The sequence below is a fragment of the Athene cunicularia genome (assembly GCF_003259725.1).
Source record: "Athene cunicularia isolate RWA chromosome 5 unlocalized genomic scaffold, athCun1 chr5_part3, whole genome shotgun sequence".
Classification (NCBI taxonomy): domain Eukaryota; kingdom Metazoa; phylum Chordata; class Aves; order Strigiformes; family Strigidae; genus Athene; species Athene cunicularia.
Genome location: NW_020799103.1, coordinates 6,533,244 through 6,548,185, shown reverse-complemented (window position 1 = coordinate 6,548,185; position 14,942 = coordinate 6,533,244). Strand labels below are relative to the sequence as shown.

Genomic DNA, 14,942 nt, shown 5'->3' with positions numbered 1-14,942 from the left:
CTTAAAATTATTTTATTTTCTTGTTAGTGCTAGTAACAACAATAAATTAACAGCATTGTTATCAAGAAGCAGGTTGATAAGTTGTCGATCTTCCTTAGGTCCCTAATCACACAGTGTTACATCTGCATTGGGCATATTAGTACCACTGGACTTTGGATCTTGCTTTGTTAATCTTACTGGGGTGGTTCATTACAGCCAAGCAAATGTTAGATGGTAAAGTTAACCCTGTAGAAGTGTGCAGAGTGCTCGGAGAGGTGAATGCTCTGCTGGCCTCTCCTATATAGGCCACAGTGGGCTCGGAAAATGTGGTTTCAGTCTGTTACAGATGCTTTGGAGAGGCTTAAGGACTGTACTTAAACAAAATGGGAGGAACAGTATTAGCCTGCTATTACTGGTCTTCACTAATGTGATTACTTATGTTGTTTCCCTCTGACTGCAGAGTGGCATCTGTGGCAGAGTCACAAATATCTGCACCAGGTCTAACTTTGCAGGTTTGGGACAGGAAGCTTAAAATTATTACAAATATATATTAAAATAGCACTGGTCCAAGGGTACATTTTGTCCATTTTAAACCTTTGATGGCAACATGAAGAAATCCAGTATTCAGCAAGAAAAGGAGGAGCGTTTTTTTCAGGAGTTTGATTCCCTTTTAAAGGTGGTGAAAGTACAGTACATTCGCATGGCATTCAGAGAAGGTGGCTTAAGAGGTGGTAAAAAGAGCATAATTTCTATTAGAGCACTGCAATTTGTCATGCTAGCTGTGTAGTAAGAAAAGATCAGTAAGGTGGGGCCAGACCCTTTGTCTCTGCCTGTTATTAAGCTGAGGAGCTAGCTGGCTGGGTTGTGTGGTGGCAGACAGCCCTCGGAGCAGACTTGCTTGGCTCTCCTCCAGTGGTTGCTGGGGAAAGAATGCACACCAGCGTGCTTTGTTTGGAGAAAATGTAGTCCAGGATAGCACGTAGCTTTGGGTACCAGGGTTGAATGTTAGATTTATATATAGCACTTTAAAATGTAATCATAAATCACCTTTTAGCTGTATTGTTCTTGATTACGTCACCAGGTCAGCAAAGAAGTTCTTTGGTGTGCTTATACAGGTGCATGTAGGCGGGTTTGTGGGATTCGTTAATGAATAAATAGTGCATGGGATTGCATCTGCCCCCAGCATGGGCTCGGACTCAGGAATTATATTTGCAAATTTATTATGCCAATGTATAATCTAATATCTAATTATATTTGGCAAAATCAGATATGACAGGTAAACGGGCAAGGCCACTAACATAAGAGAATGTATCAGTACACCTTATAGATAGATTTGAGGGCCATTAAAGCTCTTGTTCAGTCTGTATTCATTTATCCAAGTAGTTTATGCAAACAGCTATGCAAAGAGGGCAGCCTGCTCCTCACAGACACGCAGGAAAAGGAAATTGGCTGAGGACTGGGGTGTTTGGGTTTTTTTAAGTTGGTTGGAAAAAGTTATTTAAGACTTTTCAATAGAGAAAACATTACACAGCATTGCAGGTTTTAGCTAGAAATAAATTGGTAGTCTAGCTAGCGTGTTCTAAAGAGGCCTGGGCTCAGTATTTAGCTTAACTTGTAGTTATTCTGGCCATTCTTCAGCAAATCTTATATAACTAAAAGGAAATTAGTTCAGTCTCCCAATAGGAGCAAAAATTCTACATAGAAAGAGGGGAAGAAAATGTTTTTACCTGAAGACACCACCTAAGAATTACTTGGTAAATACAGAGCTCAGGAAGAGTGTCAAACTCCCAGAGGTCGTGCAGCCATCATGCGCTGCCACTGGCAGGTTTTGTTATCTCTCCTCTGTATGAAGTCCGCACTGACTTATGGAATCTTAAACATGATGATTTGTTAGTCTTATCTAGTTTTACAGTTATGTTGTTTGTGAAGCATAGTTTGGATTATCTGTAATCAGTACTTGAACATCTGTATCAGGCTTGATTGCGAAACTGCTAAATAGATGTCCCTGTAAGTGGTCAGTGTTCCAGATGCCTCCAGAATTTTTCTTCTAGTTTTACCATTCTCTTAGCAATATATCTAAACTTGAAACATAACACACCACCCTCCCAAAGAGTCAGAAATGCTCAGGACACCTGACTTAACTCTGATTAACAAAATTGCAGTTTATGAGCCTGTTCCTAACAAATAGATTTCCTGGTGCTAGTCAGTGCAATTCCTGATGCATTGCCTTCACTCCGAAGTGGCCTGGTATGCATCAGCTGGCTTTTGTCTGGTGGTCTGATTGCTTTAACAAAGGTCGCATAGCATCAAGGGGTTGTCATCAGTTAGGAGGAGTGAAGCTCAGTGAAGTCATCAGTAAGTGATTGGTTAGTTGCTACCTTTGTCAGTTAATAAAGTGTGTTTATTTCTCTTCAGGAAAGAAGAAAAGAATTTGAGAGAAATCTGGAAAATGCTGGTTTGAAACTAGAAAGAGAAGACAAGAAGGTAAAAAGAAAAATTAGGACCAAAGCAACAGACCTCCAAATTACAAATTAATATATACCACTTTGTTTCTTTGAGAAAAACGATATTCTAGTGGATTTCAGTGGAGCATGACTAATTTAGGTGAAACAAGCTTAATATGTCTGAGTTGTTTTTACAGATATGTTCATAAAAATTGTGGAAAAAAAGTAATTTCTTGATTCAGGAGGCAGTAATTGCTTTTGATTTCATAACAAAAAGAAAGCAGTTCCAGAATACCTGTGACTTTATTTAAACCCATGTAAAAGGGAAGCATGCTGACAGCTCGATTTAATCCCACCTAACACCTAGTAGCATGTTTGGAATCAGTGAATGGATTAGCGTATACCCGCTGGATCTTGTAATTATGAGAAAGGACTTGAAGATGACTGATCAGTGTCACTGTTTTGTTTAATAACTAGAGAACAGTGCGCCCTTTTTTCTGCTAGAGATTGACTAGAGCAAAATTGCTCTTGAAGTTCAGACTCTGTAACGTGCATAGATGGAGGTTCATTGAACAGCATGTTAAAAATATTTTGATTGCCATTTTCTCCTCTGTATGGAGAGGAACACTGGAGGAACATAAACTGTCGGGTGAGGCCTATGATAAGATTATTCCTTATAGCTGCGAGGCTGTAACAGATCTTGGCTCTGGTTGGTAACTCCTTTTTGCAAGGCATCTTGTACACACTACTCTGCTGTATGGAAACGGCTCCTCGAGGAGAGAGAACAGCTTCACAGCCCGGCACGGTGGCCAGCAGGATGTGTGGGCTGCCAGTGGCCAGCCCTGCGTAGCAAACCCTCCTGTCTCCAACGTGCTCAGAGGGCAATGAGAGTTTTCAGGCCTCAGTGTACATGATTAATGTAGTTTCAAAAGCCTTTGTGAGCTTTTAGTAGTGCGGAGATTATCCTTATGAACAAACAACCACTTGGATAAGCTTGTCAGTTAAAAACCATATAAATGGCCCCCTCTTCCCCCTCCTTTTTTTTTTTTTTTTAAAAAAAGCTTTCACAAATATGTAAAAGGAAATCAATTTTGTATAACAAGTGTTCTCATAAATCTTGCAATAAAATGCAGTTTAGTCTGATGTGTGCTTTAACTTTCCTGGGGCAGGAATCTGAAGATGGCAAGATTTGTTTTGTGAAGATCCATGCCACATGGGATGTTCTGATCACATATGCAGAAGTGCTGAACATTAAAGTTCCTATCAAGGAAAACGACATTCCCTCAACGGTGGAGAACCCTCTGGACTGTATGCTTGCACCTCTCAGGCTTCCCGAGAAGGTGATGCACCCTGAACCAGATTATTTCACGGCACCATTCAGCAGGGACAAGCAGGAGCTGTACCTCATTAATGACGAGAGCACTTTCTTCTCACCGTCCATGAGAAACAGAATAGTACGTATGTGAATTTGACTACCTATATTTACGTGTAGGTTTACATGGTCCCATTGGAATATTCATGCAAGGAAGGACTATATAAACTGTGATATCTGTGGGTAAATACGAGGAAGCCTAGGTGCCTGCTCATCTTCTTTAGAAATCTGGAAGAGTACGTGTTGGCATGGATCTTCTGGATGTCCATGAGGCAAGCATGCCCTCAGTGGTCTCATGCAGGGAGAAGCACTTTTTGCTTTTGTGTGTTGTTCCTGCAGACTGTATGCAGTGCACAACCATTATCAATTTCTCTTAAATGGCCTTAAAATAGCAAAGGTCTGAAATTCTTGTGTTTGATTCTCAGGTTAATTACATTCTTACACGTTGTCCATATGGAACAGAAGAAGGGAAGAAAAAATTTGGGATTAAGAGACTGCTAAATAATGGCACTTACACAGCTGCATATCCTCTTCACGATGTAAGTATTTTAGCTTTCTGCTCCCTTGAGCATTTCCTAGTGTTTTTACTCTTTCACCTGCTGTGACATTTGCCATTTCCAGCAGAAATGAAAATGTACTCAAACCCTTCCATTTGTCCCAGTAATTGATTCTGTTTTATAATACACAAGACATATCTGCCACCCTTACTACTTGTTTTTTATGTCCTGAAATGTTTCTTCCTGTGGATGAGTTGCTAGGGTATACTTATATGTCACTCATATAATTTGTAAGACTTATTCCATAGTATTTTTCTATAATGTTTATGATGCAGGTTATGTGGTAATACACTGGAAAGATTATAACAAGGAATCAACACCTACTGTAGGTGCATGCACTCAGCTGTGTGTGTATAGGGTGTGTACAGGCAGTGCATACTACCTGTAGTTATGTAAATACTCTCGGGATCATACTGGGTTGGGACTCAAGTCAGAGGAGTTGCATGTGCCCTACAGTTCAGTGGGGGGTGGTCACGTGTCCATCTCCAGGTGAGCTTTGGTGAGCTTCTGAATGTTTAATTCGTTGCGTGAATCTTAAATTCTTTCCTTGTTTTCAATAGTTATTTCAGATTTATCACAAAGCTTTAGTGAACTTAAACTGCTTATTTATATCTGTGAGTTCTACCACAACATGTTTTTAAATACTTCATATAGATTCATATTTTGGGATGTTTCAAGTATTTTTGTCCTTCCTTAGAAAACAAAAAGAAATGTATGAATGGGCATTCTTTAGGTTTTCAGGGGGAAAGTTTAGCTGATAAGAGTCTAGGCTGTAGAAGACTAGTCTAGCCTCGGAAGTGCTTTATACTTGGTTTATACTGTTGGGACTACCAAAATCATAGAGAACACAAAGCAGTACAACCAACCTTAAATGCTAAGAAGTCACGTGAAAAAAATGCCAAAAATCATGAGAAGGCTTACAAATCGTTGTCTAAATAAGAACTATTTACCCTTTAAAAATATTTTTAAATGCAAACTTTAGGTTGTTTAAACTTCCTGACTTCTATTTAGAAACCAATTTTTCATGCTGTTCTTTGTGAGAGACATCCAGAATAAAAGGAAAACCAAGATCACAAACTGAATCTTTGACGTAGCCAAATATTTCGTAAAGGCAGAGCTCTACAACACAAAATAAAATTACAAGGGCTGTCACGAACTGCAGTTATTTTGTGCTGTTTAATTCCTAGGAAACTTGATGAAGTTCCAATATTTTCTTAGCATTTGGCAGGTAGTGAGGAACACCACTAAGCTAATTAGTGTCTGGATTTCATTTTGCATGTCCTTGCCTTACACCTTGAGAAGCCACAGCACAGAGTACATCATAGTGCTGTGGCTGGAGGCAGGAAACAAGTTGAATTTATATCACCTAGTTTCCATCTCTCAGTGAAATGCTTTTGGCTGCACAATTTACAATGAGACTGAAATACAAAGGACAGGATTTAAATATGCATCACCTTTACTGAACTTGAGTAAAGTGGTGATTTTTCTACTTTAGGGAAGCTTGAGGTTCTGCAGTTGCGTAATGCTACACCCGTGTAAAGGAACAACCCATTCACTGCAGTAATCTCCCGGTGTGAACAAGTGTGGTACCAACACAAAGCCGGTGTGACCTAATGTGATGGGGTTACAGTGCAGGCAGACAATGTCTAAGATTGACAGATGTTTTCTGTAAATGTGCATTATCTTAAAACTTTACATAAAAGGATTCTACTTCAGTAAAGTGGTGAAGTACAGTGCTAAGTTTGACTTTCAAATTATTTTAATTGGCACCATCTTAAGAGGAATGCATCAACATGAATGTTTGTTTCTTTCAACATAGTATTTGAGTCTGTCGATGAGCTGTTGTGCCTTTACTCTGATTTGCTCACAGTGCCAGTACTGGAAAAAGGCAAACGATCCGAACTGTGAGAATGAGAGATACACGCTCTACATGGAGTGGGCCCGCTTCTTGCGGTTCTACAAAGAACAGCCTTTGGACCTCATCAGGTAAAATCCCAACTGTGTTTTATTATATTTACTTGGTTTTCACTGCAATATGAGTGTGTGTGCATTTGTAGCTTCATCCTGCTGGGAAATTTTTACTACTTCTAAGATCTGATGAGAATCAGGTACTTAATTGGGCACTGGGTCCTTAGAGGACGCAACACAGGTTTTTACTAGAAACTGGAAAAATGTTTTATCTCAAATTAAGCCACTTTGAATCTAGCCAGTGCTCCTGGGGTCAGGTATTTTACAGATAAATCAGCTGTAGAGAAACACATGCGAAGAATAACTTGCATTTTGTAATCAATATCTGCCACAGTTTTTAAAGATTGATTTGAATTTTAAGACAGACTTGAAAAACACTGATAAAATCAGTTTTGAAGCTAGACTCTTAATTCAGTATTAAACCCAAATATAAAATAACCTTATCCAAGATCGATTTGATTCAGTCATACAACAAAAATGGTACTTTATTCACAGGTTACAATTGCCCCCTTTGTAACACAAACAGTTGTATTTCTGTGAATTATCCACTCATTCTAACCATATCATCACAACTGTTGTGCCCAGCTTCATTTGTCTAACTCCTTGGAAAATCAGAAAAGTAAATCTTCATCTACATTGTCCTGTGGAAAGGAGAAAGAGTAATTTTTTTCAAGATGGATCTTCTGTTAAGGAGGAAAAAAAGGGTGAACAGAGGCCATATATTCTGTTCATTCAGCCTGAGTAACTTCTCCCAGCTAGCCTCAAACCTCATTTTTCCAGTGTACATCAACCTATTTACCGTTCCATTAAGGGAGAATTTTGCCAAGTGTTTCATTTTGACTCTGGCCAGTTTGCTCTATTGCAGTTTCAAACTTTGCTTTGTATTCCTATTAATTGCATTTTTTTGTGTTTAGGAAGTACTATGGTGAGAAGATTGGAATCTATTTTGCCTGGCTAGGATTTTACACTGAGATGTTATTCCTTGCAGCAGTTGTTGGCTTAATCTGTTTTCTTTACGGCTTGTTTACAATGGATGAAAATATGAGCAGGTGAGCGTAATGTTGAAAATCTCCTGGGCTTATAATGGGAAAAACTAAGCAATGTGAAAATTTTTGTTCTTGCAGAAAAAAACAGTTAACAAGCTTTTAAAGCTTGTCAGAGCAGATTTGTTCTTCAGCTGTCTTTATTGTCTGAAATAGTGGTGGATGGCTAATGCAGAACTTGTGGCTATTAATTAGAAAGACTCAATTTGTAGGTTAAAAGCAATGCTTTATTGCCATTTGGCAATAGCTTTTTATATTGGAGTACCTGCAATACATGAAGCTCTAAGACTACCGCTGACTTCTCTCAAAATTGTTTCAAGTGTTTCTTGTTGCCGTAAGCTTTTTCTATTTTAATCTATCTCACAGAGTAGTCCGTTGACCTGTTTCTGTAGGTTGTCATTTGTCCTAACCACCAAAAGCATGAGTACAGGACAGATCAGTAGTGCTCTCCTGTCAAAGAGGAATCCATTATGTCAGAAGCCAGTTTGCTTCTTTTTAAACAAACATTGCATTTGTTTCTTCAAGGGTCCCAAGATAACTTGTATTCACGGATTTGGCAGAGGGGTGTGGATGAGTGGGGAGAGGAAAAGAGAGTTGACACTTCGTTGCTCACTGTTTTATATAAGAAGGCTTCCAGAAAATTTTGAGTTTTAACCATAAAGGATGAATAAAATTTTCATCCATTCTATTGAATTATGTATTTTTGAGACTTAGATTTTGTCTAGGTTCAGAATTCACCTGGGAATACTGCTGTAGATGTTGAGATTTCTCTGGATGCTGGACAACTATCACAGAATTGTAAACTACACCCACTGTAGTAATCAAATTCAAGTAGCAAATTTTACTGTAGAAAGCAAAGCTGAATTTTTAGCTGCTTTTAGAAAAGGTGGTTTTAATGCATTACTAACCTGATGAGAAATAACATGGTTCATCTCACCTGTAAGCCATGCATGTGCAGTACAGCTCCTTACAGGCTTTTGACTCATTACTGATAGAGTTGGAAAGCCCCTACCAAGTGAATTGCTAGTTGTCCTCTTTGTAGCAGCTGCTGCATTTCTTGGCTTGCCCTGACCAACCATAGGTTAACACCAGTGAATGTGACAAAACTTGGCATCTTCTCTGTGAAGCTGCAGAGGTCGAGCTTTGAACAAATGAAGCCCTTTATTTTGTTTTTAAAAAATGAATTTCATATAGCACCTCTTGAGAGATGCTATGAAAACAGATGCTGTACAATGTTTTTCTCCTCAGCAAAGAAATCTGTGACCCTGCAATCGGAGGAGAGATCATCATGTGCCCTCTTTGTGACCAAGACTGCGAGTACTGGCGACTAAACACCACCTGTGAGTCCTCACAGGTCCGTATCTGGCTCTCCAGCTGCTTGTCACTTTTGTTCATACTGAAAACTGTTTTGGTATTGACCTGTTCCTGTGTTTTCTGTTGTAGTATTCCCATTTGTTTGACAACGTGGCAACTCTTTTTTTTGCCATTTTCATGGGCATATGGGGTGAGTACACTTGATAAGTTTTATGTCAAGCGATAAGGAGATCTCGTCCAAACTGCTGAGGGACACTGGAAGCGGGAAGAAGAGGAATAATGGCTTCGCTTTAATATTCTGCCTCAGATGCAGAAGTGATGAAAGACTAAAAATAATTTAAAGTTACAGAGGAATTAGGCTTAAAAAAACCCAAACAAAATCCAGCAGATATCGAGGGTATCATAAGCATTGCGTGCTCTTTAGCTGCTAACACTTGTTTCTTTCCTTAGTAACCTAAGACAGAGTAGTCCAACCGTTATGCAGCCCTTGTGAGAGCCCTCTCTGCTAAGCCCTGCAGTGTCCCTCTGAGGGCGTGGAGAGCTTTTGTGCCCTTGCACTGGATGGTGATCCAGCACTACCACTTTATGAGCAGCACTTCTAGGATGAGAATCAGTTGGCTTCTACTCCAGTGAGGTTCTTACATTACAGTATGTTTTGGTGGTGCAAAAATAAGTGGATTTCCTGCCTCTCTAAGCATGGTTTCACACCAAGTGATAACTTGTTCAGACTTTAAGATCATAGTGTCTTGAATACCTGTTCTTTTCTTAAACTCTGTGAATGGGTTTGTAGATGCAGGGTATTGTTTCTTATTTCCTTAAATACTTTGTCTCCTGTTTCATACAGTTTGTATGAAATATCATTATTAAATCTTTGATTTGAATATAGATATTTCATTAACACACAAAGATCTGTGTGTGCTCATAGAAAGATCTATTTGTGTGTTTCTTAAAGAAGGACCTAGCCACTAACTTTTTTCACAAAGAATTCTCAAAAAAAAAAAAAAGAGTAAGATAACTTTGTATGTCAGTTTTACTAATCTTTTCTTGCTTTTAAGCACTAGCATTTGAGTGACATGGATTAGTTGTTCAGGAAGTATCAGCAAAAGATTTTAGAACTGCAGAAGATAAGTTTTCCTGTGTTTGTGTGGACCGTAAAGCCTCTCCAGTTCAAATAAGAACAATCAGATTACTAAAGGTTTACATGCTAAAGTAGTTTATAGAGGGCCTTTAAAATGTAACATAGTATTATAACTTTTATATTTGTTTATTTTAGATATGTTTATTCCCTCTAGTGTCTTAAAAATTTCTTAAGCCAGCCTCACTCTTGATTGTATGAAAAGCATCATTCACTATCTTTAAAATGACCATGATATCCACAAATCATCAAAAAGCAACAGAAATCTTTGAACATACTACTTGAAAACAGTCCTGTTGATTTGCAGTAGTTGTTCTTGTGTAACAGGTTTATCCACAAGCAGTTAGTTGAATTATAATGTTCCTGTGTTAATTCCGTGATGCTATTTGCATATGAAAAGTAGTTAAACTGTAATTGAACGTGGTCATCATAACTATGGAAATAGCCATATCCTGTCTTGGCATCTTCCTTGTCACCAACTTCTGGAGTTCAATTATCTAATAATTACTTAATCCATATTATGGTTTTAGCTGTGAACTTTAATAGACAGTGCAAAAAACCAGATGGGTCACACTGTGAGGATAAAGAATAGACTGCAGAATAGAGCCAGTGCAGAAATAAGTTTAACTTGGTTCGTGAGCTGTTCACTTCTCCCATAACTGAATTTTGACACTTCCAAATTGCAGTTACGCTTTTCTTGGAGTTTTGGAAGAGACGGCAAGCTAGACTGAAATATGAGTGGGATTTGGTTGATTTTGAAGAGGAACAACAACAGCTCCAGCTGAGGCCTGAGTACGAGGCCAAATGTACCCATAAGAAGAAGAATCCTGTAACGCAGGTAATGAGCGTGCTGGGTTGATGTGCATGCAAATTCTGTTGTGTGCTGACAGCTTGATAACGTGAGTTCTGTCTCCGGAGCGTGTCTGTATGTCAGGGCTAGGGAAAGGTTTGTGTGACACACGTAGGCAGTGCTGCGTTTACACTGGAGCAGAGCAGGCCCCACCGAGCAGTCTTTATGACCACAGTGAGTTTGGCTGAAATACGTAGAACCACCACGACGCCCACCACGCCCTCGCTGAACACAGCAAATTGCATCGAATATCAAAGCAGAATTTGGTAACACGTTGTTTTCTGACTGACGGCACCCAGTTGAGTACTGAGGTTTGTGCTCTGTGACTAGTATCAGAGATGCCCGCTAGCTGCCGACAGCAGCACAGCTGTGTTAGCCCCAGTAAATCCCGGGGTGTGTTTCCCTGGGCACGGGGCCGTTGCGGTGTGGCGGTCCTGCTTTCAGCTCTGAAGGTAACAGCAGCTGAGGGCTGTCAGCACAGCGGCCTCCTGCACACGACAGGCATGCCCCAGCTCCTGGACCATGGCTCTCTGCCTGCAGATGCCGTTGTTATCTAGGCTTTAGACACAGAATAATGGAACGTGGGGTTTTTCCCTCTGGAGTGTGTGCATAACTTCAGTTATTTTCTGTTGATTTGAATTTCCACTGGAACTGATAAATCAGGAATACAGAGGCAAAGTTTATAGCTTTCACTTGGCTATCACCATCTTTACAGTGTCCTTCATGTTTCATGGGATGAGTCTGAAATTTTCACACCTTGAAAAGCACTTTCTCATCCCTACACAACATATGAAGAAGCAGTTGTTTTGATCTAAAGATAAATAAGTGGGACTAGCTGTGGTTTTGGTTCTGATACACAACTAGTTTGGGGAACGCTAGAGAGATGAAGGTTGCTGAAGCCCTTTGTCTGAAATCTAATGGAGATACAATTAACCACACTATTTAACTCTCTTAAGTGCTGTGTACAAATACTTATTAGATGGTAATGGTCTCAATTTAAATTTAATTTAGGTAGAAATTATTTGACAAATTTAGGGATTAGATGGTTGCATTCCAATACAACATCTACTACCTCAAATTGACATTTTTAAATTATCCTTCCTCTTACTAGAATTGCATATAAATAACTTGTTTTCACTAGTCATAACTATACTTGGGTAACACAGTCTTCAGAAGAGGAAGAGAAGCTTAGCAGGAACATGGGAAGCATCATTGTTTTATAAAACTGTAGCCCTGTCTTTTAGGGCTTCTATCTTGAATTATGCTGCTTCTATCTTGAATTATGCTGCTGTTCTACCTGTAACTTGTGCACTTGGACTGTACACTATACAAGTTATGCAGAGATCTTCAATAACTGTGTACTGTGATTTTGAGTGTAGCTCTGCTGAGGTATTGATTTCTGCATTCTCAGGAAAATGGTTTCAGGTAAATCAGTTTTTGATTAGCTAGTTCACACAGGCGGTTCGTGGCCCTTGTGTGCTCTGAAGTAACGGGCTGCAGCCGAGGGTAATTGTGTGAGATGGGGAAGCAATGGGCTGACTCCTCAGCAGTGGTTAGGTACAGCACAGACCAAAACCCGCAGTCTGGCGAGGTGAATGAGCCATGGCAGATCCCAGCCAGAGATGGCACGGGTGAGGTGCATTTGTCTCACTGTCCTGAGGGAGAAGATTGTTCTCTAAATTCATGCAGATCTCTTTGGTAGCATGGTTTATTTGGACTTTATTTAGAAAATAGAAATTGGACAGTAATATATTTTTCGTATCTCGAGTGAGGTACTACGCTGCTCTGTGCTTTCTAAGTATGCATTAACAATTACCATGAAAATTCAGTGACTGTACAATATTTTATGACACATCAATTTATTACCTTGGTGAATTTAAAGAAGCTTTTGTGCAGCCGGGTTTAGCAGTGATCCTTATCAAAACCCAGTTATAGCAAATCATACAGGTTAGCCATGCTGCAGTGTAATTTCCTTTCACTAGATAATGTGCAGTACCAAACACATGAAGGGACAGTGCTTTTGAATAAGTGAATTCTGCAGACTGATTAGGTAATATGGATACAGGTCACTGAATTTCTTGTGTCCCAAGGATGGATTTGCTTTGCTCAGAAAATTATTTCCTCATTATTCCTGGCCATGATTCAAAGTTCTAGGTGCACTGAAACAGAAATGGCCCATCTTGAGGCTTTAATTAACACCTCATTTGCTCATGGTGCTAAACTATCTAGCTAGATCATAGCTAAAATCTGGTTTTGCTGATTAAGGTAGAATCTTAATTTACATAAATAATGAAGCATTCCATTCAAACTTAGGCTCTGTCATTGCACATTATCGCTTACATTTTGTTCTAAAGTAGAAAACTTGTCAAATAGCCTAGAATGTGTGAAACATTTGTTCTTAGTATAGAATATATGTAGTATTTATTAATACAAAAGAATTATAGAATTTAATGAGCCTGTGCAAAGTCACCTGATAATCTGTGCTTGTATCTTATCTTCAGCTGGTTTATATAGTTCTGTTAATAGAGCCTTTAACTGTTATAATAAAAAACTTGTTGTGACTTGAGACTACAGTATTGATAATTGCGCTAAGTAAGTATACTTAGTGAGATTCAGGCAGTATATCTCTCCTGAGAGAACACCACATTACACTTCAAACAAAATCACTTTGACGTGAGCGTGCTGACTGACTGAAGAATGTTGCCGTCAAAGAAACAGCGCGTGTGAAACTTCCTGCTGCCTGGTTGTATCGGGGAGAAATGTGCAGCTCAGTTGCAGACATTGTATTCAGCATGATTACACCACATGATGCTGGTCTGTTCCGCGCATACTGGGCTTTTGTGAAACAGAAAATGAATCCCTTCAACAACATTTTACAAGTTCAATATCTTCTGTTTCAAAACAAGCGTTTTCTGGTTCCATGTACTTAGTGATATTGCACATGCATGTGGTAATCTCTGCCCCTGTGTCCAAGTTAGAAGCGTAAGCACGCTACAATGCCTTGTCCCAAAGATTTGTCAAATTCAGATTATCTTTTACTAAATCTTCTCCCACTGGTGTTAGTTCTTAAATGATCCTTTCTTAACACGTGTAATCTGATATTTTAGGAAGTAGAATTGGTTGCGAAAAAGAGAACTTTCCACGAACATGGAACATTGTTCATGTGCTATGTGGGGATACTCTCCTGGGTAAGACCTAGCTGCCTGAGACTGGCAACTAATGAATATAGCCATTTCTTCAATTAAAAAAAAAAAAATAAAAAAATTGAAGGAGTGGAGGAAAATGCTCTCTGGCTGTGTGGAAAAACATGGTACATCCAAATATATGACTGTTTTAAAAAGCTTCGACATGAGGAGTTTCTTAAAATTCAGTCCAGTTTTGGACTCGGAGCTGTATGACAGCTGACCTGTCCTTACAGTAACAGTTCTGTTCGGCTGATGAAGGAGGTGGTCTGTTTCCTGCAGCTACTGATTGATTTTTGGAAAGGTTTAACCATTCTTTCCAAGTACTGTCCTTACTTTTATCATGGTTAATAGCTGCTTCTGTCCTGATTTTGTTACTTTTTTTTTTTTTTTCCCCCCCAGCACATTCAAAATGAAGTCCTGTCTGCCCTTCTAGAGAGGGGGTTTCTGAATGGTTTTCCTCAGATGTGGGCACTTTCACACAGCTGATGAGAGCTCTGTGTGCTGCTTGATGTTAGAATAAGATTTTGGATTTGTGAACTGTGCTGTGCTTGCTTGACTGTTTCAGGAGATGGAGCCTTATTTGCCTATAACTAGCCAGGCTGTGCGGTTCTGCATCTCAGGAACTACAGTGTTGTTCTGGGTGAGCATCTTTTTGAATCATCACTTTAACACATATCAGAGTTGCTGAGCATCACTAATCATGACATTAACATAAACTGGTTTTAATCATGATATTAACACGCTTTTATTATTGTTCTGCAGATTTCTTGCTTTCATGCAAAGTGCGCTTCAATAGAATTTAAAAAAAAAAAAGGGGGGGGGGACACCTTGGAAATCTGTCATTAATTAGTAATTTGATTGGACATGTTAGCATAAGGATAACTTTTTCTCTGGCTTATGTGCTATTAATCGACTATACTGAAAAAATTAGTTGTAAAGGTAAAAAACCCCAAGTATTACTCACTACAGTGAAATATCTACATATTCCTCTGTAGAAATATCTGCAGAGTGAATTTCAGGGTGGACAGTGTAATCTAACTTGACCTTCCATCTCCATTTCTGTGAGTCTGTTTTCTCCTGCACTTTTTTTTTTTT

At 39.2% G+C, this 14,942-nt stretch overlaps 1 protein-coding gene across 1 annotated transcript in view; it reads left to right on the top strand.

Moving 5' to 3' along the window:
* ANO5 (anoctamin 5) overlaps positions 1–14,942 on the top strand; it is a 53,691-nt gene that overhangs the window by 26,893 nt on the left and 11,856 nt on the right. The window contains exons 6-14 of the mRNA XM_026850688.1: positions 2,395–2,463; positions 3,593–3,877; positions 4,221–4,334; positions 6,223–6,338; positions 7,235–7,369; positions 8,612–8,717; positions 8,807–8,867; positions 10,499–10,650; positions 14,413–14,487. Coding sequence (XP_026706489.1) covers positions 2,395–2,463; positions 3,593–3,877; positions 4,221–4,334; positions 6,223–6,338; positions 7,235–7,369; positions 8,612–8,717; positions 8,807–8,867; positions 10,499–10,650; positions 14,413–14,487 — 1,113 coding nt within the window. The remainder of the gene's footprint in view (positions 1–2,394; positions 2,464–3,592; positions 3,878–4,220; positions 4,335–6,222; positions 6,339–7,234; positions 7,370–8,611; positions 8,718–8,806; positions 8,868–10,498; positions 10,651–14,412; positions 14,488–14,942) is intronic.